At 38.2% G+C, this 22,889-nt stretch overlaps 1 protein-coding gene across 5 annotated transcripts; it reads right to left on the reverse strand.

Annotated features, from left to right (window-relative positions):
• Positions 1 to 1,049: 1,049 nt before the first annotated feature.
• LOC147408318 (inactive poly [ADP-ribose] polymerase RCD1-like) lies at positions 1,050 to 20,541 on the reverse strand. 5 transcript variants are annotated; one of them, XR_015177056.1, is made up of 11 exons: positions 20,335 to 20,541; positions 18,899 to 18,944; positions 15,341 to 15,418; positions 6,042 to 7,296; positions 5,461 to 5,702; positions 5,122 to 5,222; positions 3,539 to 3,730; positions 3,292 to 3,387; positions 2,405 to 3,155; positions 1,661 to 2,286; positions 1,050 to 1,346 (listed from the first exon to the last, which is right to left on the reverse strand). XR_015177056.1 is itself a non-coding variant. In XM_086437266.1 (8 exons), exons 3-8 carry the CDS (start codon positions 7,166 to 7,168, stop codon positions 1,284 to 1,286), a joined length of 1,821 nt encoding a protein of 606 aa, XP_086293392.1. In that variant the 5' UTR covers positions 7,169 to 7,296; positions 18,899 to 18,944; positions 20,335 to 20,539; the 3' UTR covers positions 1,050 to 1,283. The 5 variants fall into 5 exon arrangements, 1 of the variants encoding a protein (XP_086293392.1); XR_015177055.1 differs by lacking the exon at positions 15,341 to 15,418; XR_015177057.1 differs by lacking the exons at positions 15,341 to 15,418; positions 18,899 to 18,944.
• Positions 20,542 to 22,889: the final 2,348 nt, after the last annotated feature.

Genomic DNA, 22,889 nt, shown 5'->3' on the forward strand with positions numbered 1-22,889 from the left:
TGATTTTAAAGGAGAGAGCCTTTAAAAACATTGAAAATTTATGGTTGATATTTTTTCTAAAAATACTTTAGAATTAATTATATATATATTAAAAAGTGGAAAGGTTTACCCTTCAATGAATCTATTGCATGGTGAGAAATGTCACGAGTGGGAGCATCAAATAATTGGGTTCGGCAATAAACTTAGGTCAGAACTGAACAATCAGTGTTCAGCTCTAATGCCTTACCTACATAGAATTTTCTGCAAAAGCATTTTTTTTTTTTTTTTTTTTAATGATGGAGAAATAGGTTTGATGTAATTCCACCGCATATCATACTTCTTTTTACCACAAATATTATTTATGAATCTAAGATGCTCCGTCACAAGTAACCCCCTTCCTTCCTTGGAAAAATAGGACTCCCGCTGATATTTGGATCATTAAAGAAGCTAAGATGGGTATCATCAAATCATTCTCCTGCACAAGTAAACTCCTTTCTTCCATGGAAAAATCGGACACGCATGATATGTGGGTCATTGAAGAAGCTAAGATGGGTATCATAAAATCATTCGAAATCGGTTGGTCACACTCTGAATACATTAGAAGCAAACAATAGGCACCCAATCATGCAGTAATTGTTGCTGATAAAAGAAATCAAGTAACCATCATCATCCTCAGCCTTAGCCCCACAGATTTGGGTCAACCAAATGGAACTATTAGTCCATTCCACTCTGTCCAAATTCACATCTTTTGTTTTGAATTTTTGTTCATGCATGTTTTTCACCATCCATTTTCTTTGGGGGGTCTTCTTCTCACTCTTTTAGAACACCTTCTATCTCCGTCAGCGTGCTTTCACCATAAAAGAGTTCAAGTTTGACCACCAAAGAATGTGCTCATGAATCAGAAACCCATACTTGAGCGACTAAAACTTCATGGAGGATTGACCAAGTTGATGAGCCAGTGCACTAATGTATGATCAACTCCATTCAACCAACAACTTCCGTGTATGCCAGACATACAATCAAAAGAAGAGTAAGCATTTCTGAAATAGTAGAAATAGATAAACTGATAGTTCTGAGCAGAAGATAATGTCACTTAATAACATATAAAAACTAATAGCAAATACCATCATCCTACAATCTGGCAGCTAAATGCAAGAGTACTGAACAATATTCACATCTTCATGTCGACGCATTACCTATAAGATAAGATCACACAAAAGCAGCAGCAAAAAAGACCGACAATAGTCATATAGTAGACAGACACACTACCATAAGCAAGGAGATTTGCTCTGCCAACATACAAACTAGTCCAAAGTTTCTTCCTCCTGTTTCAGCATTCCTGATTCACAGCTAGGTTTGGAAGGAATCTGCAAATACAAAGAAAGAAAGTCACAAGCTATGGGGCAAGTTTGGGGGCTCCTCTAATAAAAAGTTGTGAAATAAAGGAAAATTCAGTTTTGAGTCCTATAGACCCACTATCGAACTTTATAAAATAGCATAATTGCCACACAGTTTGGACCATAGATGATTCATTGGTACAGGCATTCGATGATTTATCAGTGTTCTGCTGGCATATCCCAAGATTAATCCATCTTTCAGAAGAAAAAACCACATGAATATTGTCACACACGAAACCATAAAGGGCATAAAGAATCTGACTGCAGGATGCGACCCTCACTACCTTATTTTCCACTCTAAGTCAAAACAGGGTAGCCGTACTGGAAGGTGCGGCTGGATCACCTCCTTTTCAGGGAGAGCTAATGCTTGTTGGGTATTTTGGTTTGACACTGCTTCACACCCAAAAAGAAGCGAGCTACGTCTGAGCTAAGCTTGGAGATGGAAGTCTTCTTTCGTTTCTCGATGGTGAAGTAAGACCAAGCTCATGAGCTTATTATCCTAGGTCGGAACAAGTTGATAGGATCCCCTTTTTTACGTCCCCAAGTCTGTGGGGTGACATGGGCATGCAAAAAGGAAGGAGAAAGATGGGGTTTCTCTCGCTTTTGGCGTAGTGGGCCCCCAGTGGGAGGCCAGCGTGACGGGCTATTAGCTCAGTGGTAGAGTGAGCCCCTGATAACCATGTCGTTGTGCCTTGGCTGTGAGGGCTTTCAGCCACATGGATAGTTCAATGTGCTCATCAGTGCCAGACCCGGAGATGGGGATCATCCAAGGCACATTAGCATGGCGTACTACTCCTGTTCGAACCGGAGTTTGACACCAAACTTCTCCTCGGGAGGATAGATGGGGGATCAGTTGATTATACAGTGATAAAATTTCTGCAATGATAGAACCCCACCTTCACACTTAAACCTATCAGGAAAAAAAGAAGAAAGAATTCACTTTAGATCTTACTGCAATTACAAATTGAAACCAATTTTTCACGAGTGGAAAACATCAGTCACTAAGGTTTCAGTAGGAGGTTTATGACCTGTGACCGGACACTTAGCCATACTGTAAAGTATCTTGAGTAGGCCGCAGCTCACTGTGCAAAAGCAGGGGGGAAGTCTTAAGGTTTGGACGGCACAAAGGAGTTAACCCACAGAAGTCATTGCTTTGTTTCGACCATATCAAAGGTGAGGCCTTGCCCAGATCACCATCAAAAGCAACAGAGATATTACTGATATCTGAAATCCTTCACACCGCCATCCGATGTCCAATTAGGCGATAAGTGCCAGCTAAGGAGAACGCCAACAGAAGGTTTCTTTGTTTTTTCCTAAACAAGGAAAAGGGCCATAACTTCCGACCCTTGAGGAGTCAAGAGATTTCCCTCTTCCTCCCAAACTCACTTGTACTTTTCTCCTCCCTTACCTCATCTTCAACCTTGGCATTTCTCCTCAACCTTTCACAGTTGGCACAACGGCACAACTAAGGCTATCTAGCTGGTTTAAGTGGGGAACCGGATCGGTCTCAACCACTACACAAGACGTATTCAGCCAATCCTTCCCTCACACGTCGCTGGCCTTCCCCATATGACCTCGTCCATTCACAAACATTTGGCAACTCCTCTAAGGAGGTGATGCATTGCAACAGAATGAGGAGAGTGAAATGATTACTTATGCCATGTTTTGCGCTTTTCCATGTCTGGCAATTACCACCTTAAAACCTTCAGTACTCAAGACTTGATTGAGCCTTTTTTCTCTAGTCAAAGCAGTGAAGGTGGATTTTGAACCCAGATGTGGCTAAAAATGCCATGTTTACACCAAAAGACATGTAAGCAAAAGATCTATAAATATAAGGAGCCCTTAGCCATTCATTGATAACCCCAAACCACTGAAGAAAGATAATCTACATAAAGTAGAATCACATGCAACTTACCCTGCCCTGAAGGCGGATTATCGTAGACCTCAAAAGATCATCCCCAATTATCCCTCTCAACTTTCGAACAAGATCATCCCGACTTATCTTTTTCCCCTGATTAAATATTCAAATAGAGAACATAACAAATATCAGACGATCCTAGAGCAATAGAGGATAGGTTTTCTGTGTGTGAGTGTGTGTGTGTGTGGTGGGGTGGGGGGGGGGGAGGGGGGCGGGGTAATTGCAGCTTTGTTGCAAAACGTACCCTAAATTGGTCATAATGAAGATGCACTAACTTCATATCGTTAGGAGGTACTTTATCAGCGATAGCAGCAAACAACATGGGAAAAGGCATCCAAGGTGATTTAGGAGGCTTTGGAGCACTTGTTGCATCAAGGGCCAAGTCCTTTCCCTGAGGTATCTTCACAGAAAGTCGAGCCGGATGATAATCTCCCACCTAAGAAACAGAAGGCCATATTTGTTAAATAATAATAAGAATTCCCGAAACAAAAACAATAAAATAAAAGAATCGCCTCTTTAAAATAGGTAAAGATACAGTGAAGGAAATATTTTACATGCAGGAATGAATACCCATGCCAAAAACACAAAATAATTTCCCTCCCTTAACAATGCCACAACCCAGCCAAACCATGTGGCGCCCACTTTTCCATGAATAGATGGTTTTCCTTAATTAGCAACACTCAAAGAACTCAAGAAAAACCCACACTCCCAATTTGTCATGAGTGATCCCAAGCATCCAATTTATTGACATGGACTCAAATTCAATGACCTACCACCCATACGATGCCATGTGGCACACTCTTCGGGTCCCAACAATGCTTGCCCCACCCTCTGGTGAACCTGCACCTTAGCCCATTGACCCCACGTGTGGAAAGTGTCACCAGTCAATGAGCCACATATATACATGGTAGGGTGAACCCACATCATATTCTCCAACCAAATCATGTGGGGTCTCCACCCTTCCGTATACAGAGGGTGCTCCCTGGCTTGCTGCACTCATACATTTGAGAAAACCCACTCGAAATTTGTCAAGAATGATGTCCACTCTCAGACATCCAATATATCGATCTGAGCCCCTGTTCCAAGTATCTGATCCCCAGCCGCCTTGCCGTCACCTTCAATGACCCCACCACCAAAAATGCCATGTGGCACACACATTTAGTGCTAGTTGACCCCACAAGGTTTGGCCCATCCTGGGGTGGGCCAATACCCCAGCCTTACCTATGGTTTTTTAGCCGTTGGATTTAAGCATTTTTCATCATGACTCAACCTAAAAATTTATCCACAGACCAGGCTAGAGAAGGAAAAATGCTCGAGTCCAACAGCTAGAAGTTACCTATCAAGTAGAATTATGGTGTGCAAGTCCAAGAGGATGGTCAATCTATGGGATCAGTAAGCCAAAACAGTGTCTTCCTTGTTTTAGGGCCTCTTTCTTTTTTAATAAAAGCTTTATACTTATTATTAAAAAAAAGTGTCACAAGGCAGTTTTGAGAGTGTGGAGTCATTAAACAATTCAATGATCTCAGGTTCGTGGCATTATCATCCTCCTGTTATCATATGGCCCATTCAAAAGAACACAATAGATTGACAGATCACAATTACGGAATAAGACCAACATTTGGCCAAAAACCTAGTGGGATTGACAGGACATCACATCTTAATATCCCAGAATGTGGACCTTTAATACCACACAAGATGGGGAGCCTCCGGTGTATCTGGATCGTCTAATCCCCTTTTACAAGAAAAAAAAAATCACTAATTCATTTTTATCAAGAAGAAACAACCAAAAAAAATATTTAGCCAGCTTTTTATTAATAGAGAGATTACTGATTCAACAGGAGAACAATCAGGAAGCAATTTTCCATGACAACAAGCAGAATGCGTAACCCCAGATACGTCAAATTTGTTCTCATTCCCAACCAGATACCCTGTAGGAACATTAACAAACATTAGTTCTACAAATCAAAATCTAAACATGAATGAATGAAATAGCATAATATTGAAACCAAACAAAGAGAACAGAAATGATAGTCCTACACCCTAAGCAGTAGACAAGGCCCACCAGCTAATTGACCAGGGCACACACTGAGTTAGTTCGGTTAACGGCTCCTACAAAGAATTATACATTCCATCATCAAACAAACAGTAAAACTGCAAAGACATCACCTTTGTCATTTGGAGGCATCCTGAAACTGACAACATATTCCGGATAGATGTGAGTGTTCATATTCCTATTCCATATTATATAATGCTTTGGATTTTGCAGATCATCTACCCCACTATCAAAGTTTTCGCTACTGGGATGAAACTGCTCAGATCCAGGATGAACCAGTTCCATGTTTCCCATTATAACACGGCACAACACCATATGTTGTACACCATTTTCGTCAACATCACAATTGCTCACACTGTAGAAGGAAAACAGAAAGTGAATACTTAGCCGAAATCATATTATCACCAAAAGAAAGCAACAAATAAGAATCACAATAAACAGGTCCCGCATCAACCCAACAAGATACCACTATCCATTGGCATCTCTTCAATGATGACATTTGATCTCCTATCAGAGAACTACAGAATGGAGGTCACCATCTGTTCTGTTATGCCATTATTAAATTCCATTGACATCTACTTGATGGAATTTAGAGTATTTTCTAATGGTATAATAACTACAAAGACCATCGCAATAGGGATATGGGTAACTTTCATAAGGTAGGATATTGTAAACTGCAAAAGAGAATGTGCACCTTATATGGGAGCAGTTAACTGATGTAAGATGAACACCAGTGCCATATAAAGGCCTAGTTTTGTGCAGTCCATCGAGCCCTAGCCCGTACATCAATATCCTAGATACTGCATCCTCAGAAGAAGCTAGCCAAGCATATCGAACGTTAGAGTTGCCATGATATCGTTTGGTAATCTCAACTTGCTTTTGGAAGAGCTCCAACCGAGCTTGTGCCAAATAACTAGAGCTGCAACTAATCTTGAGTATATTCTTTGCACAAAAGGATGAACCCATACCCATAAGAAATAAGTGTTGCACAGCATCGGAGTCCAATTTCCCATGCATAGGCTCAAATATAGGTTTTTGTGAAGGAGATATTGCAATCAGCTGCCCATTTTCTCCAACATCCTTGATTTCAACATCTGGCTTTAGAACACTACTGGCTTCTTGTTCCAGCTCGTAATGCTTGCCAGCAGATTTATTTTCAATTTTAAGCCGCTTACCATGAATATTCGACTCTTCACTACATTCTTCAAACTTTGAGGTATCATCCACGGTTATTTCAATTTCCATATGCAATTTAATTTCCTGAGACCCATTTAGTTCTGAATTTAAAAGTGCCCGATTTTTCCCCACCCCAGATTGAAAGCACTCATGTAATTCATCATCATTGGAGTACAATTGCGGAAAGAAACACTTACCAGATTCATCAATCCAAGCGATTGGTTGATGAAAACCTGTCTTCAGATCAATTTGAATCATGTCGAGTAAGTCCAGTAGTGAAAGGCGACCCATGACCTTCACTTCGATGGCTGCCTTCTTCATCCTAAAATCTTCTCTAACCAAATCAATGAAACCCTCTGGAAAATCAGTCCAATTTCCATCTTGATAAAACAACATACGTTGAGGCAACCCACTCTTCATAAAATTTGAATAGTTCCTTAGCAAAGATTTCTTGAAATGAGACCCGCGGCTGGTTTTGCATCCATCAGATCTCATCCGCTTGCAAATCTTTTTAGGCAGTGAGTTAAGCTCGGACCGTCTAGCAGCTCCAGAAAAATATGCCGCACATTGAGTTGCCCGCTTCCTCTTCAGATCAACCACAATTGTTCGGCCATTATCCAATACCTGTGCGCTCTTCACTTCCATTTTTATCTGCTAAATCAATTCCTACCACAAATTTGACTCCACAAAGTCTAAGTATTAGGCTTATATACAACTCCTATTTTAGATGTCTTACAGAAGTCATGCCAAGGAAGATAAATGCGCAAGCCCTCCTGAAAAAGTTAGCAGTCAAATAGGGTAACAAACACCATAAAAAAATAACATTTGAAACAATTTTCTAACATAGTAAAGTTAGTATCTGAGATAATGGCCAGAAACTACATTAAGACAATCAGGACAGATGCCACATGCAGGGGTTTGATGGATCTCACTAGAAGATATTCATCATACTTCATTCGCACAAACAACCCCAGTATTAAATTGACATATTTCAACAAAATATACCAAAATATTTCCATTTCCACAAGGCTCAACAGGAAATTTAACAGACAATTTCTTCTTGTATATATTTAGGTGAAAAGCATGACATTTCAGTGAAAAGTAAATTTTGACCGAAATAATCAAATTTTACTTTAAAAAAAGCAAGACTTCGGTGGAAATATTTCGATATAAATATAAGTGAACTATGATAGTTGGTTATCAATGCATCATTTTATTTTGATGCATCCTAAGCACATTCGCACGCACATTCAATAGTCATGCTATAATTAGCTGAATGCATTAGCAACACATTCATACATATTTAAATATACATAACGTTGGATGTAGTGCTTAATAGTTTGCTATTAAGAGCAAGTATTTTGCATAGTAATTCGCATGTAATTAATGTAACACTATTATTCTCAATTCCATGTACATGGTTGTTTTTGTTGTCGAACTGTGAGATTTATGTACAATGATCGAAATATTCATATTCCTAGTCTAACGAAATAGCTGAAACTGAAATTTAATACTATGCAGACAACTAAAATAAAACAGATGGTCATCATAAATAATGCTTATAATCCTCATAGGGTCTCTCTCCAAGAAATCAAGTTAGGGTATCTTAATAAGAGATTTATCGCAGACACTATTTAAAAAAAAACATCAAAGTTAAAGCTAGGACTTTTCTTCAGGTTATCGGTGGGACACATTTTAGTGATTTGTGACAAAAAGTGCATGAGGATTATCTTATACGGGCTTTTTTCGATTTGTGTTGAAGTGCAATTGTGTCAACAAGACTTTTGATTGGATCTCTAGCATTTATGGTCCACTTATAGGCAGAGAGAGATTGATTTTGGGTGGAGTTAGATGACATGGCCATATGGTGAGGCCTTCTCGTTTCATCTTTGAAGACAGAGGTGGAACTTAGTTAACCAAGAAAATGAAGGAATCTGGTTCCGTCGTGGATCATCATCTCTTGATGGATATCCCTATGAGAGGAAGTTCCTTCACAAGGTCCAACAATCCAGAGATAGCAACAATGTCTTGAAAATCCTTTCAACCCCAAGAAACTTGAAATTGAAGATATTTCTAATCTTCATCCAATTAGCTCGATTGAGACCACATGTAAGATAATCTTGAAGCCTTTGGTGATGAAGTTTAGAAGACAGAGCAAGGAGCTTTTCTTAAAAGGGAGACAAATCCTAAATGGAGTATCGATTGCCAACTAATGCATTCATTCCAGGACCTTAACCAGAAAACCAGATTTATTATGCAAAGTTGACTTGGAGAAAGCCCATGATCAAATGAGTTGAAACCTTCTGAAGTATGTGATGAGGATGGTTTTGATCTAGATGGATCCTTTGGATCATGAAGTAAATGTCATCTTTGTCCTTTTCTATCTTTGCGAATGGGAGCCTAACAAGATTTTTTTTAGCTCTAGAGAGGTCGTAAAAAGGAAGTTCCATTATCTCTATTTATGTCCCATAGGGTTGCAAAGGTCCTTGGTAGAATGACGAGGGTGGTGTACTCAAGTAACATTCCAGGTTTTGAGGTTCACTTTAGCCCGAAGGTGTCAGATCTTCACTTCGTTAATGATAACATTAATATTTTGAATGCTTCTCCACAGTCGAGGGAGTCAATGTCCCGAATCGGTTCCTAAGGTACCTAGAATAGGAACCATTATATTGTCTAAATTTCAATTATGATTCTTGTCCATTATGATTCTAAAATAAAGTGGACCAGGACCACCAAGAACTGACGATGTTGATTCTCAAGAACCGGATGAGAAAAAAAAGGACATTGAGTGATTGTAGAATTACATCTTCTTTACATGCAAGTCTTTACCATCACAAAACATAAGAAAATATCTTCTACGAATCATTGCAAAGCTTTTTCCCTTTCAAAAACAAAACACGTTATCTACAAAAGCATCAACAATATAATTACAATTTGTTATAGTAAAGATATGAGTTAATGTTTTTATAACAAAAATTCATCATCTTTACATGTGTATAAATTTATAGAAAAGATGTTGATAGAAGTTTGCACTTGCACTAACACAGGTTTCAAGTAGGGCTGTCAACAGATACTTATTGGTTCAGATATAGCAATATCCGAATCCGAAATGTTTATCTGATATCCGAATTCGAATTCGAATCCGATGGATGTTCTAAGACTCTATCCAAATTCGAATCCGATTATCCTATCGGATATCGGATAATATCCAATTAGAATTCGAATAATTTGTATATTAAAAAAAACATAATTCTTCCTTATCCAATTGATTTTTTATAATTTAAAAAACCCATCATATATTATATTATGTCTATAATAAATAAATCAAATAAAATAATATATATTATATTATTTATATAAAAAATAAATCAAATAAAAAAAATTATATTATATATTATTTCGAATCAGATATTATCAGATTCGAAAAATTAATATATGAATCCGTATCCGATAAGGATTCGAATATATAAAACTATCCGAATTCAAATCCGATATCCGAAAATTTTGGATAATATCCGATTTTTTGAATTTGAATTCGAATCGGATTTGAATTTTCGACTATTCTTTGATAACCCTAGTTTCAAGGACACCAACTAAGATGTATGGACGTGTAGAGGCACGTCACGAGTGTGCCAAGGGATCTAAGATCAATAAATGTGCATCCTGCGCCAATCTACTTCCTATGACGCCAACAAGGACTAACATGTGCCAACATGGCATCTCATCTATGAGCCAACTCCTCTAAGGTTGTTCCAGGCACTTCCTCTGAAGGGAAAATAGAGGGTCTTCCAAAGGGTCCCTCCGTGTTGGCGAAGGTGGTCAACAATCTGAGTTTGGTTAAGGTCAAGTAGAAAGGCTTTGGGGTGTGGAAGAGGAATTGCTTTATGAGTTTTCGTCAGCGACTATAGCCTGGTCTCCGGTGGAGAACTCTTTGAAGAAGATGGTATGCAAGGAGATTGTTCTTGATGTCAGATTCAAGGCAATTTGTCAATCTAGGCAACTACATATCAACAATTGTCATGACTTTCAAAGGTTGGTGTGCCTTGTCCAACTCAATGCTAAAGTGTAGGTTCAGTGGGTCCTCTTGAGTGGAGTTGTGCAGCTTACCAATTTTCCTTTGGGAAGAAAATGTGTTTTCAAGAGTTGGAGAGGCTCTAGGAGGTCTGCTGGAGATTGATGAAGCATCGTCGAGAAAAACTAATTTTTCAGTGGCTACCATTCATTTGATTGAAAAGACTGGTCTAGAGTTGTAGGCCCTTTCAAGCGAGGCCCAAAATAAACTTGGCACGAATTTCTTCTTCATATAGGGATTTTACGCTTGGGTCGCGTGGCTGCTAAGCACCAGACGAACAAGATGGTTTATAGGAAGATGTGGGTAAGAAAGGGCAGGCCCAGGGTAACTCGAACAAAGGCAGTTTCCTTTTAGTGGTCAACGATGCTGTGTAAAAGGCCATCACAGCGGGGGATGTTGTTCTGGGAGAGGCAATTCTAGTTATCAAGCCAGTGGCTTCACGTCGGAGAGTGGAATACTTGATTCTGATCGTGAGGGTAATGAGACGTCTAAGCTCTACTCTATGTACAAATTCTCCCAACCCTGACTACTCCCCAACAAGGGTGGCAAGGTAAGTATTCCTCGACTAGATGTTTTGGTTTCTTTGAGGTCAAGTCAACCCCCTCTTGCTTTTCTTTCATCTAATCTGGACTCTTTTGAAGTTCTTTAACCATAATCATTCTTGGTTAGTGAATTCCTTTTTCGGCTCTTTTTTTCCATTCTTTCGTCGAACTTGGTGCATGTGTTTTCCTGCTTGTGTTGTGATTAACAGGAAATAGGTTTGGTTGGTCTAGGTCCGACAACTCCTTGTTCGAATGTGATTAAACAATCGAGCTCCAATCAGATTCGGTACTTGGGCATGTAGGCCATTGGCTTTCTGATCGGGGGAATGAAGGCCTCCCTCGAGGTTCAAGCTTCGATTGGTTTCTGATCAGGGGAACGAAGGCCTGGGAAAGAGGTTTCATTGCCCGAACCCTTGGATGAAGTCATGCGAGTCAATCTAGAACAAGAGATGTTGGAGTGGTTACAAGATAGAATGTCGACATTAGCAATGTCTATGGGAGTTCATCCATACGAGAAGCAAAGAACACTCACCCTGATCCTAAATCTATCCATAAGAGAGATGACGGTCCAAATCAAGTTGTCTAAGCTTCTAAGAGTCCTGCAAAGTCAACCATGCTTGCAGGAAGGTGGGGCCTTGAGTTCAGGAGGGATAGGCCCTACCAGGGGATAAAGAGTAATTTGGGTTTGGACTCTTCGGTGCTGAAACATAGACCAAGACAGGAAAAAGAACAAACAATTTGGCTTAGAGTTTAAGTGAGCATGCTTTAAGGATTGAGGGCTCGAGTAGGAAATTAAGGTTAACAATAGTTCTCAATGATTAAGCTTCTCTCGTGGAATGTTTGTGGTTTGGGTAAGAAGAAGAAGAGGGCCGTTGTTAAGACAGCTATTAGAGGAAGCAGGGCTTATTTAGTCATTCTTCAAGAGTCGAAGTTGAATAAGTGTGATGATTCATTGGCTAAGGAGTTGTTGTCAGTCGATGATCGGTGTTTCTGGAGGAATTATTGCCTTGTGGAATAAGGATAAAATTCGGGTTGAAGATTCTTTGGTTTTTTTTTTTTTTTTTTTTGGTCTCTATGTTGTACCAAGGGGTTCTAGATGGATTTTGAATAGGTATTTACAGGGGTTTATGGGCCTAATAAAGAGGTTGACAGATGTCAATTATGGGATGAACTGAGGGATGTAGCTTGTTATTGGGATAAACCATGGTGTATTGGAGGTGATTTGAATGTGATCAGATTTTTACACGAGAGGAACGAGTATGGTTAGATGTCCAAGAGTATGAGGGTCTTCAGGTGATTCATTAATCAATATTCTTTAGAGAACCCTCCCTTGGAAGGCAGATCTTTTACCTAGTCGAAAAAGCAAGAAGTGCCCAAGCTGTCAAGATTGGTTAGGTGTTTATTGTCAGGTGAGTAGGGTGATCACTTTCCAGGTGCATCTCAGTTACTCTAAGATCATTGTCCAATAGTTCTTCAAACAGGATTTTCTTGTCCAACACCACGCCCATTTCGATTTGAAAACATGTGGTTACACCACGATGGGTTTAACGATTTGGTTGATGCTTGGTGGAATGAGTTCCAGTTTAGCGCAAGCCTGAGCTTTATCTTTAAAAGTAAGCTCAAAGCGTTGAAAGAGAATATCAAAGTATGGAATGTGGAAGTATTTGGCCGTGTGGAGGTGTTGAAGAAAACAACCCTCAATGAGTTGGGTTCGTTAGACTAGAAAAAAAAGGTGTGGGGCTTTTTAGATATTTTGGAATTGGGTACAATCTCACAAATCAGAGAGTAGTTAGCTTTGAAAAACAAGAGGTAGTTGAAGCACTCGCCACACTTAGCGGAGACAAAGCCCCAGGTCCAGATGGATTTACTATGGCATTTATAAACGCTGTTGGGGGACCTTGAAAGATGATTTCATGAACATGTTGAAGAATCTCGGTGAAAGAAACTACTTGGATTATGGTCTAAATAGCTCTTTTATTGCCTTGATTCTAAAAAAGTCGGGAAGCAGAGGATATTACAAATTTTAGACCTATTAGCCTTGTGGGCTCGATGTATAAAATTATAGCTAAGGTCCTGCCTAATCGGTTGAAAAGGTTAATTGAGTGTTTGATCGGGTCTGAGCAAGGGGCTTTTGTTCATGGGAGACAGATTCTAGATGGATTTCTAATAGCTAATAAATGCATTGATTCTAAGAAGAGATCAGGTAGGCCGGGTTTGATTTGCAATATCGATATGCACAAAACTTACTACCACGTGAATTGGGAGTTTTTGAGGTATCTGATGCAAAGATGGGGATTGGGGCCAATTAGATTGATTGGGTGATGAAAAGCGTGACTTTTGCCTCTTTTTTTATCCTGATCAATGGAGATCCACTATCTCCTTTGTTATTCATTTTAGTAGTAGACGTCTTGGGGCATTTTCTCAATAGCACGGCAAGTTTGGATTGGATTTCTGAATTCTCAATTGGGAGGGACTCCCCTAACATTTCATTTCTGTAATTTGTTGATGATACCCTAGTGTTTATGAATGCATTAGACGACTAAGTGAGATATTTCAGGGGGATTATGTGTTCTTTCAAAGCAATGTATAGGTTGAGCATCAACTTTAGGAAGAGGAAGTTGTTCGGTGTGGGGTGTGATACAAGGGTCGATAGGTGATTGAGTGCATGGAAATGAGACTTGAGTTCTTATAAAGCATAATATCTTTCGAGGGGTGGCAAATTAACTCTGATAAAGAACTCCTTAGCTAGCATCCCTGTCTACCACTTGTTGTTCTCATTTCCAAAAGGGGTTGAAATTAGATTGGAGAGATTAATTAGGGACTTCTTCTGGCACGACAAGGATGGTGGTAAGAAGATTCATCTTGTGAAGTGGAAGGTGGTTTGTGCTCCTAAAAAGAATGGCGGTTTGGGAATTAGAGGATTCAAAGTCACTACTAAAGCCCTTCTAGGAAAGTGGTTGTAGAGATTTAAGAATGAGAACTTAAGCTTGTGGAGGAGAGTCATTAAGGCCAAGTACAGAGAGAAGCTAAATTGGGGGGAGAGCAAGGAGGTGAACTCATCATATGGGTGTAGTGTTTGGAGGGGTATCATGAGCATTTTAACGGATTTCAAGAGGTGGGTGCAGTATAGAATTGGCAAGGGTGATGGGGTTAGATTCTAGGATGACAGATGGTGTGGGGGCATGGTTCTTTATAATCTCTTCCCCCATCTCTTCTACCTTTCGGCAAAGAAATATTTTCCTTGGACTGAATTTCTAAACCTTGAAGGAAACGAGCCCGCGTGGGATATGGGTTTCAGGAGAGGTTTCAATGATTGGGAAATCCAGGAGTTTGTTGATTTAATGACCAATCTTGAAGGAGCTTATTGGAATGTCATAGAAGAAGATAGCATGGAGTGGACCCGTACCAAAAGAGCAAACTTCACTATTAATTCATTCGCCCTGGCACTCAAGAAGCTCAATAACTTTCCTATCCAATTCCCTTCACAACTATTATTTGGGATTCAAAAGCCCGTTCTAAGGTTCGATTTTTCATCTGGCTTGCCACTTTGAATAAACTCCCCACGCTTGATCTTCTTATCTCTCGAGGATTTGTGACGCGTAATTGGTGTGCTCTTAGTCTAGCCAATGGTGAATCCGTCGATCATATTTTATTACACTGTGAGTTTTCATCCACTTTATGGAGGCACTTCTTTGGTCTATTTGGGATATCTTGGGTCCTACCAAACACTACCATCTCTCTCTCTCTCTCTCTCTCTCTCAATGTTGGGATTTGACGTGTTTCTCGAGGAGATCGAACATTTTGTGGAGGTTTCTTCATTTTGCCATTTGTTGGGGAATATAATGGGAAAGGAATAGGAGAATTTTTAAAGGGCTGATCTCAAACTTTCGTGAGATGACACTAAACATGTTGGGACTTTTTTTTTTTTAGCGTAAATTATACCATGATTTTAAGCGTGTCTTCTTTAAAGATTTTGTGTTCAGGTGGGAGACTTTAGTAGATTGATATGGGCTTTTGGGTTGGTCAACTCGACCACCTTGTAAGCCTCCTTTGTATTCTAATTCTTCATTAATAGATTTATACTTATAAATAAAAAATCCATGTGCCAACAGGCCATGGTACCTTCTCACTTTGCCACTAGAGCTAGCAATGGATTGGATCACTGCCACTCCAATATCAATCCAAATTTTTTTAAAGATGTACCTGATCCGAACGAATTAATGAATATGTGAATCGAATCCAATCCGTTTCATTTCATCCTCGATCTGAAATCGATATGATCTGAAAACATGCCTCATTATCAAATTATCAATGTTCATATAATTTAAAAAATATAAAATCATATAAAAATTTTAAAAATCTACTTTCTTACTACAATGTTTTATCTATATATATTTACATGAAATTAAGAATATAAAAAATTGCAATATGTTCGGATTTAGATTTTTTTTTATCGGATTGGGGTAAATCCGAATCTGATCCGAAATTATTTCAGATCTAAGATTTCAATCCAAATCCAAAAATTTGATTTTTTTCATGTTTTTCAGATCGATTTAGACCAATTCGAACATCGGATATATTTCGGATCGTTGCTAGCCCTATTTGCCACCATGTCAGAGAAGCGTCAACACCTTACCCGCATGGCACTAGCTTAGTTTCCCACGCCAACGACTTAGCCAACTCGTGATGTCTGCAGTACCAAAACCAAAGGAATGTACAACTTAGCTTGAACATAAAAAGGGGAGCACTACAAGACCAAGGATTAGTGGGCCCCTAAGTAAGAAATCTAAAGGTGGTGGTTGGACAGACACGTAAGACCTGAGCCTTTTACTTCATGCGACAGATGTGTCAATACTGCTGACAAACCTTTCTGGCAGACTCTCGGGTTGACTTAGTTGGTCTTCCTACTGAGAATAAATAGAAAGAGAGTCAGAGTGTCAGTCAGACTAGAACAGTGACTTGTTCTACTTACCCATCCGTCACCTCGGATAGCACAATTTGCCTTGGACAAAGAAGAGAGAGAGGTCCTTCCATACAAACTCAACCTTAGATAGGGGAACCATCATTAAACCGCACGAGAAAACCCTCTCTCTCTCTCTCTCTCTCTCTCCACCACCTGGTCACTCACCATTTGTTGTTTCAAGTCCCATCTTGTCTCCTCCTCAACCCAGTTGTGACCATACGGCCACATGGTTGGCTTAAGTAGACATCGGATCATAGGCCGCAAATCTATCCACGTATACAGCAAAATTTCTTTTTATTCCATAAACTAATAGAAACCAATTACAATTACTATACATATAGGCTATGTAGTCCTAATTATATAAAAAATTTGACTCTTTTGACCTTCAGAAGTCAATCATGTGTAAGATTGACATCTCATTAGTATTTTAACCAAAACTTTTTCAAAACTCATCGAAACAACAAAATCCTGGGCTCGTTGGATAAGTAACTAAATAACCTATCAAATGGCACAAAAATTGTCCCAATACGTTAAGTATTGACCACTCAAAATAAGACCTAAATAAAAATAATGTGAATAGTGCATGAACTAATATATGACCTCTAAAATAATTAAAAGACATCTAAAAATAAAATAATCTCGTCTAAAACTAACCCCAATAAATTAAAAGAAATAAGAAAATACTCTAGACCCAAACAAATTACAACCTAAATAATTCCAAAATTTCCATTGGAACCCATGACTGTTGGCTTGATTTGTGCCCCACATTAGCTGTCAAAAGACTTCTTCAAGTAGATATCAGCACAAAGATCGAAAAAGGGTGGAATTTAAATGTTCAAGTCAATATTAAAGGATTGGAAGTGCAATGTTGTTTACTTTCCCAAGGATCGGAAGCCAATCCTGGGAAAGTAGGGGTGATGTACGTGCATAGAAATATCTACCAATGAGAGCAATCCAAGTAGATCAACAGTTCCAAAAAAAGAAGATAATGATTGAAAGAGTCTGAAGCTAGTGCAAGCCATGGAGGAAGTTATTAACCGAAGGGGTAATTGTGAAAAGAGTGGGAAATAGGCTATGTAAATAGAAACAAATACCAAGAAGGTATGCATCAAGTCTCTTCACTAAAAAGAGACATACATAACTAATTTCTGACTTGAACGTCAAAGAGGTGTTTTGCAGGGACCAACGTCTCGACTCGGTCATTCTAACGAGTCCAACTTGAGTGGAACCGAAAGGACCATTCTCAAAGTTTATGTGGTTCAATCTGGACCTCACATATACTAGTGGTTGTTTTTAGTTTTTAGTTTCCCTACAAGCAGGTATTCTTGACCTCCTCTTCTTTTCAGATAATGTATTCTATGTTCACTAAACAAAATGAAAGAAGCATCAATCAACGGGATATCACCTAAATCAAGATAAGCATGTCTAGATTGTCATAACCAATAGAACTGGCTCATTCATGTGACTAGCCAAACAAAATGCTGAACATCCATGAGGACTACTGATTAGGGAGTGCCCTCACCCAGGTTGGCTTTTACCCCCAACAATAACCCAAGAGGTGCCTTTAAAAATGGTTGATCTCAAGCTCTTCATAAGTGCCAAAAACTATAAATTCATCCGTCATAAAATATGCATCTATTCTAAAGCAAATCAACCATTAGGGAACTGGCACAAAACAACACATAAATGTTGTGTGCTTGAGGCAAAGGTGTATCAAAATAATTGTAAAATGGAAATGAAAATTCAGCAAGCAATTGCTGAAAATTTTAACCCAAAAATGGCTTTAATAAAGAGCAAAGTCAATGCAGTAAATATTTAAAAATAAAAAGGAATTTGCTCCAAGGTCATGCGTCAAAACATAGCATTGGCCATATCAATTTCAACAATAAAAACTCTTCCAGATCCACATCAAAAATCAAAAATGACTTTTAGAACAACAAATATCCAGGTAATAAACTAAAATATCTTTGAATCAATATACAACAAAAAATTAAAATATTTGAGATGTATGAGGTCAATGCATTGGCCACTTCGAGATAGCGAACAGTATAAGGAGATTGGGTCAAGGGCCTGTACGATAAACAAAAGGCTAAAATTCTTGAAAATTGGAACCTCGAGAAAATCAATATTTGAGATGTATAAAGTCCACATTGCAGAAGCTCTTTCAAGTGCAAGGGTCAAGCTTTAATAGCACTAAATGATAATCAATATGTCGCATTACTCACACCTTAGTAGACTAAGTCAGCCTCTTACATCGTATCACAAAAGCTCACCATCCATACCAGATGTGTCTCAATATCTGCTCTAAACAAGTAAAGATTAATGCTCGGTATGAAGAGAATAGTTACCAATCACCCAAGTATCATGGCAAAAATCTTCATCTCAGCCCAAAAAAAGGTGATTAGAAATTAAATGTTTTATAATTGTATAGATTTCACATGGTGAATACATTCATAATTGAATTCATGTGGCGGGGGGGGGGAGGACTTTGGAAAAGCAATAATATTTAAGCCAAAAGCATTTGGTTTGGTCATTCCCAACAGGTCGGAAAGGGCATTAAACGGCACATTACATACTGTCCAATGCATCTTAATGCTTAAAATAGCAACTCACGCTGTGAAGGAACCCATTTCTATGCATGTTACATGTAAGTGCACATTGTTTCACATCTTAAAATTTTGAAACAACAGTTGTTTCTAGTCCATAACACAACGTTTAATGCAGAAGCCAAACACTACTCATAAAGCTATCACTGTCAAGCATATTTTGCCACAAAAGCTGCAAGCAGAAGAACGTACCAAACTTCGCAGTTGGTAGACATTTTGTACAAGTCTCTCTTCTTCCCTGACCCCAACACAAAACATCAAAGAGAACACTTTCTTTTTCAGTTTATAACTAGAAAATTCTTCACATACAAAACCCTAAGCAGAAAAGATGATTGAAGAAATAGTGAAAATTCGAATATGCTCTTGACATGAAATTCCATTGGAGTGTTACAAAAACAAGCCTTGATCATACAATAGGGTCTTCCCATCAAATAGAGCAGTAGCCCAAAACACTTGCCAACCATTTGATCATATTAAGTTCATTGAACATTGTTAAGAACCAAAACCAATACACCAACAGGCCTAGACCTGTTGGAATACGTCAAATTTAAGCTCTTATCCACTTAGGCACCTAACAAACCACCACACTCCGAAGCCGACATCCACGGAGGTTTCACTTTGGGTGGGGCACATCTCAGGGCTTTTCTTCTTCTAGCCTTCAGGCACTTCTTGGGTCTTTTCTCAAGGTTTTACCGTAGCCCGTGACCCTCCCAAGTAACCTTTCCGGTGATTCGAACCCAAGACATGGGATTTGCTCTAACACCAAATGTTAAGAGCCTAAATCAATATACCAAAAGGCCTATAACTGTTGGATTGCATCAAATTTAAGCTCTTATCCACTTAGGCACATAAAGAACATCAAAAATCAAAAATAAATAAATAAATAAATAATAGTGATGGCCCTTCAATGGATGGGTATGGGTAAGAGGCTCAAGAATTGAAGTTACGGCTCCATAGCAACTTTGCAGATTTTCAATCCGTTTAGGGGGAAAAAATCAACTTTTATGCAGATCCTTAAACCTAACAGAACAATTGACCTTCAGCCGATGCTTAAAATCCCAAATAGTTGACTTTCAACAATCAATCGATAGTTTATCAACCAGCGATCGACTGGTTGACTCTATGATTTATGCCTAATCTTTTTTTATCTGTTAAAAAACACATTTTTATGGAAAATCCCTAAACCTAACTGCAAGATCGACCTCCAGTGATCGATCATTCTTGCAGCCTACAACGAAAGATTAAAAAATCCAAAACATTTAAGTCTCAACAGTCAATCAATGATTTATTAAAAATTCATGAGCAAAATAAACAAGGAACAAAAAAGAAAATTCACTTTCTCGAAAAATCGGACAAAAATAAAACGCGATTAAACCAGATCTGATTTCCAAAACTCGCGAACAAGAACACAAGGATCTAAATCAACTCTGAATAACAGATTCAGAATAATAACATAAGAAACGGATCATGTTCAAGAAGATAAGAATAAGAAGAAGAAGAAATCGAAACCCTAAAATACAGAAACCAAACGCTAAAAGTGACATAAATCAAAACCGATAAGACCTATGAAAAAATTCCATAAAATAGAAAGATCAAGGAACAAGTGAGAAAATTCATCAAAATTTTACCTGAATTATAGTGAAAATTGAGAAAATTAGTTTTCGATTTTCATGTAAAGAAGATTTCTTCGATGGCCGAAGCTCTCTTTCGAAAAAAAATGAGTAACAGTGATTAGGTTGACGCCGTTAAAGGGAGAGGGCTAACGGCTGTAGCTGTAAGTCATCGATCGAAGATTCCGTTTCTTGCGAGAAAAGATTGAAAGGGACAGCCCCAGCCTCAACTACACCATTGAAAAATCCAACGGTACAGATCTGGCTTAAAAGCAAATTAAAGATGTACTAAATTTTGATATTGTACTTTGTGATGCTGAATAATTACATAACTTTTGCTCTCTAGACGCGACACCTTGCGTACTTACTTAGGTCAAGAGACCCTTGAAAATAAAGGGGAACCAGATTTTAAGTGATAGGAAAGAAATTTAGCTATTTGTATGAGAATTCATAAAGCGAGAATCAATAATTTTATTAATTTTGATGAAAAATGATGATACAATTTCAATATAGTTGTTCAACTAGAAATCTTGGGGGAGGTTCAATAAACATATAAGAAAACATATCAAAAAACAATGGATTTTGTCCGTTAGATTTGCATTGTTGGATGGACAGATCTTATTCTCACCTTGAAATTTACTCTACAATTGGATCGCACAATTAATTTACAACTTTCATCGTTGTTGCAAATATGTATATATAACTTTTTACTCTTGCGGTTCATGTTCTCGTGGATTTTATGGCTAGATCATAGATAAAATATAAGGTGTGAAGTGGGTCAAATTTTAACCGAAGTTGAGTGATTTGAATTTAGCGGGTTTGGGCCCTTGGAGTAGATCCGTAATGAAAAACGGGTTGGATATGGTTTGATGCCCCATTATCATAATCAAAAGCGGATCTATCCATATATTTATTTTTAACCAAATTATATATTGCTTTGAAAATTATGTTTTTAGGTTTTTCAAAATATCGTTTTTTTTTTTTTTTTTACTACTTTAATACGACATAATTTTTTTATAAAATAAAGTTATTATAATGGGAAAATAGAATAGTATAACAATTAACAAACAAGTATAAAAGAAAAAAATGTTGAATTACTTGGGATTATCTGACCTGGCCCAAATAGAGCAATTTGTTGCAATCTTTTTTCCATTTGTGAGAATCCCACTAGAACGCCTTATAGTTCTAATAACCCATGGACTAGACTTCTCATTCTCAACAAATCAATAAGAAGTTATCTAATTTTTTTCATCAGGTCTGGGTAGACGGCTCAAACTCAAATTAAGTGAAATCAAAATGGTTCTGATATGAATGTAGACACACTCAAATCCGTCCCAAATTAAGCTCTAATTAGGTATATAGTTTGATACCTCATATAAATCACTCGAAGTTATTTGAATGATAAATTATATGTAGGAAATCTAAATCTAGATCATAAGAGAATTATTTCCCTTCAATTGATCTAATTTGGATTTGTGGAATCACTTATATTTGTAAAGACATATTAATGATTAATGTTGTCCACGATAAGAATAAGACTTTCAAGTCCATTGGAAACAATAATTGAATCAGATGGTTATGAATCATCAAAAGAGGCTTCTTTCTATATTAGGATCAGCAATATGGTCGAATATTAAAAGGGGTGAACTATAGAAGTGTACAACTTGTAGGGAAGAGAATGCAAGAGCAATATAGTTATTCAACTTCGGCTACTACAAGATAAACCCTCTTATATCGAACTAGGGTTTTGGACTTCTAAATTCTAATTATGTCAGCAAAGAAAAATTGCTAGTACCAATTTATTAATGTGACGGAATCTCTGACGGTGTACGGTCTAGTGGATTCCCTTTTTAGTTGCCATATTCTCACTCTCACATGGTTTCCGAACCAGGTTTCCCATCTCGTCTCAGCAGCCACCGAATCCGAGCTGAGTCACTCAAATCATCTCGCTTCGTTGAATTAAAAATCGTGTCAGTGAGTCGGGTTTGGGACTTTGGGTAGGTGAATTCCTTGAGAAGTGGCCCCTCCATCTTTTGGATTGATAAGGATTTTTCGAAATTTTCTTTTATAAAATGCCTAAACCATCCTTTCAAATAACTTGGAAGAAACGGCAACTTCTTTGAGAAGTAACCCCTCCATCTTTTGGTTAGTATTTGAGATCTCCAATATCTATTTTGTTTTGTTGTTGTTTTTTTTTTAGATTAAAAGGGGGTTGGGCATACCTCCAATCAAAGAAAAAAGAACTACATCATGTCATATCTATACTCGGAGGCGTTCTCACATACAATGTCCCTAAAATGACTTGGGAGATCCCTATACTTAAGAAGAATTATGCCCGTAATGGGAAGGAAAGAGACTAAAAAACTTACTACTTTGTTGCACTCTCTAAAACAGAACCTGGACCTAATTTGATAGAAAGATGAAACTTTAGTTCTTATGGTTTTGACCAACCTCTGTTCCCTCCATGAAATAGCGTACTTCCCATTGATGCACCCGATTTCCACCTTAGAGTCTGAACTAACCTGCAGGTGCTGGATATTCTCTTCTATTGTTATAATCATGCCCTTTAGGAT

Source organism: Akebia trifoliata, chromosome 3 (genome assembly GCF_017979445.1).
Source record: "Akebia trifoliata isolate Shusen 1 chromosome 3, ASM1797944v1, whole genome shotgun sequence".
Classification (NCBI taxonomy): Eukaryota; Viridiplantae; Streptophyta; class Magnoliopsida; order Ranunculales; family Lardizabalaceae; genus Akebia; species Akebia trifoliata.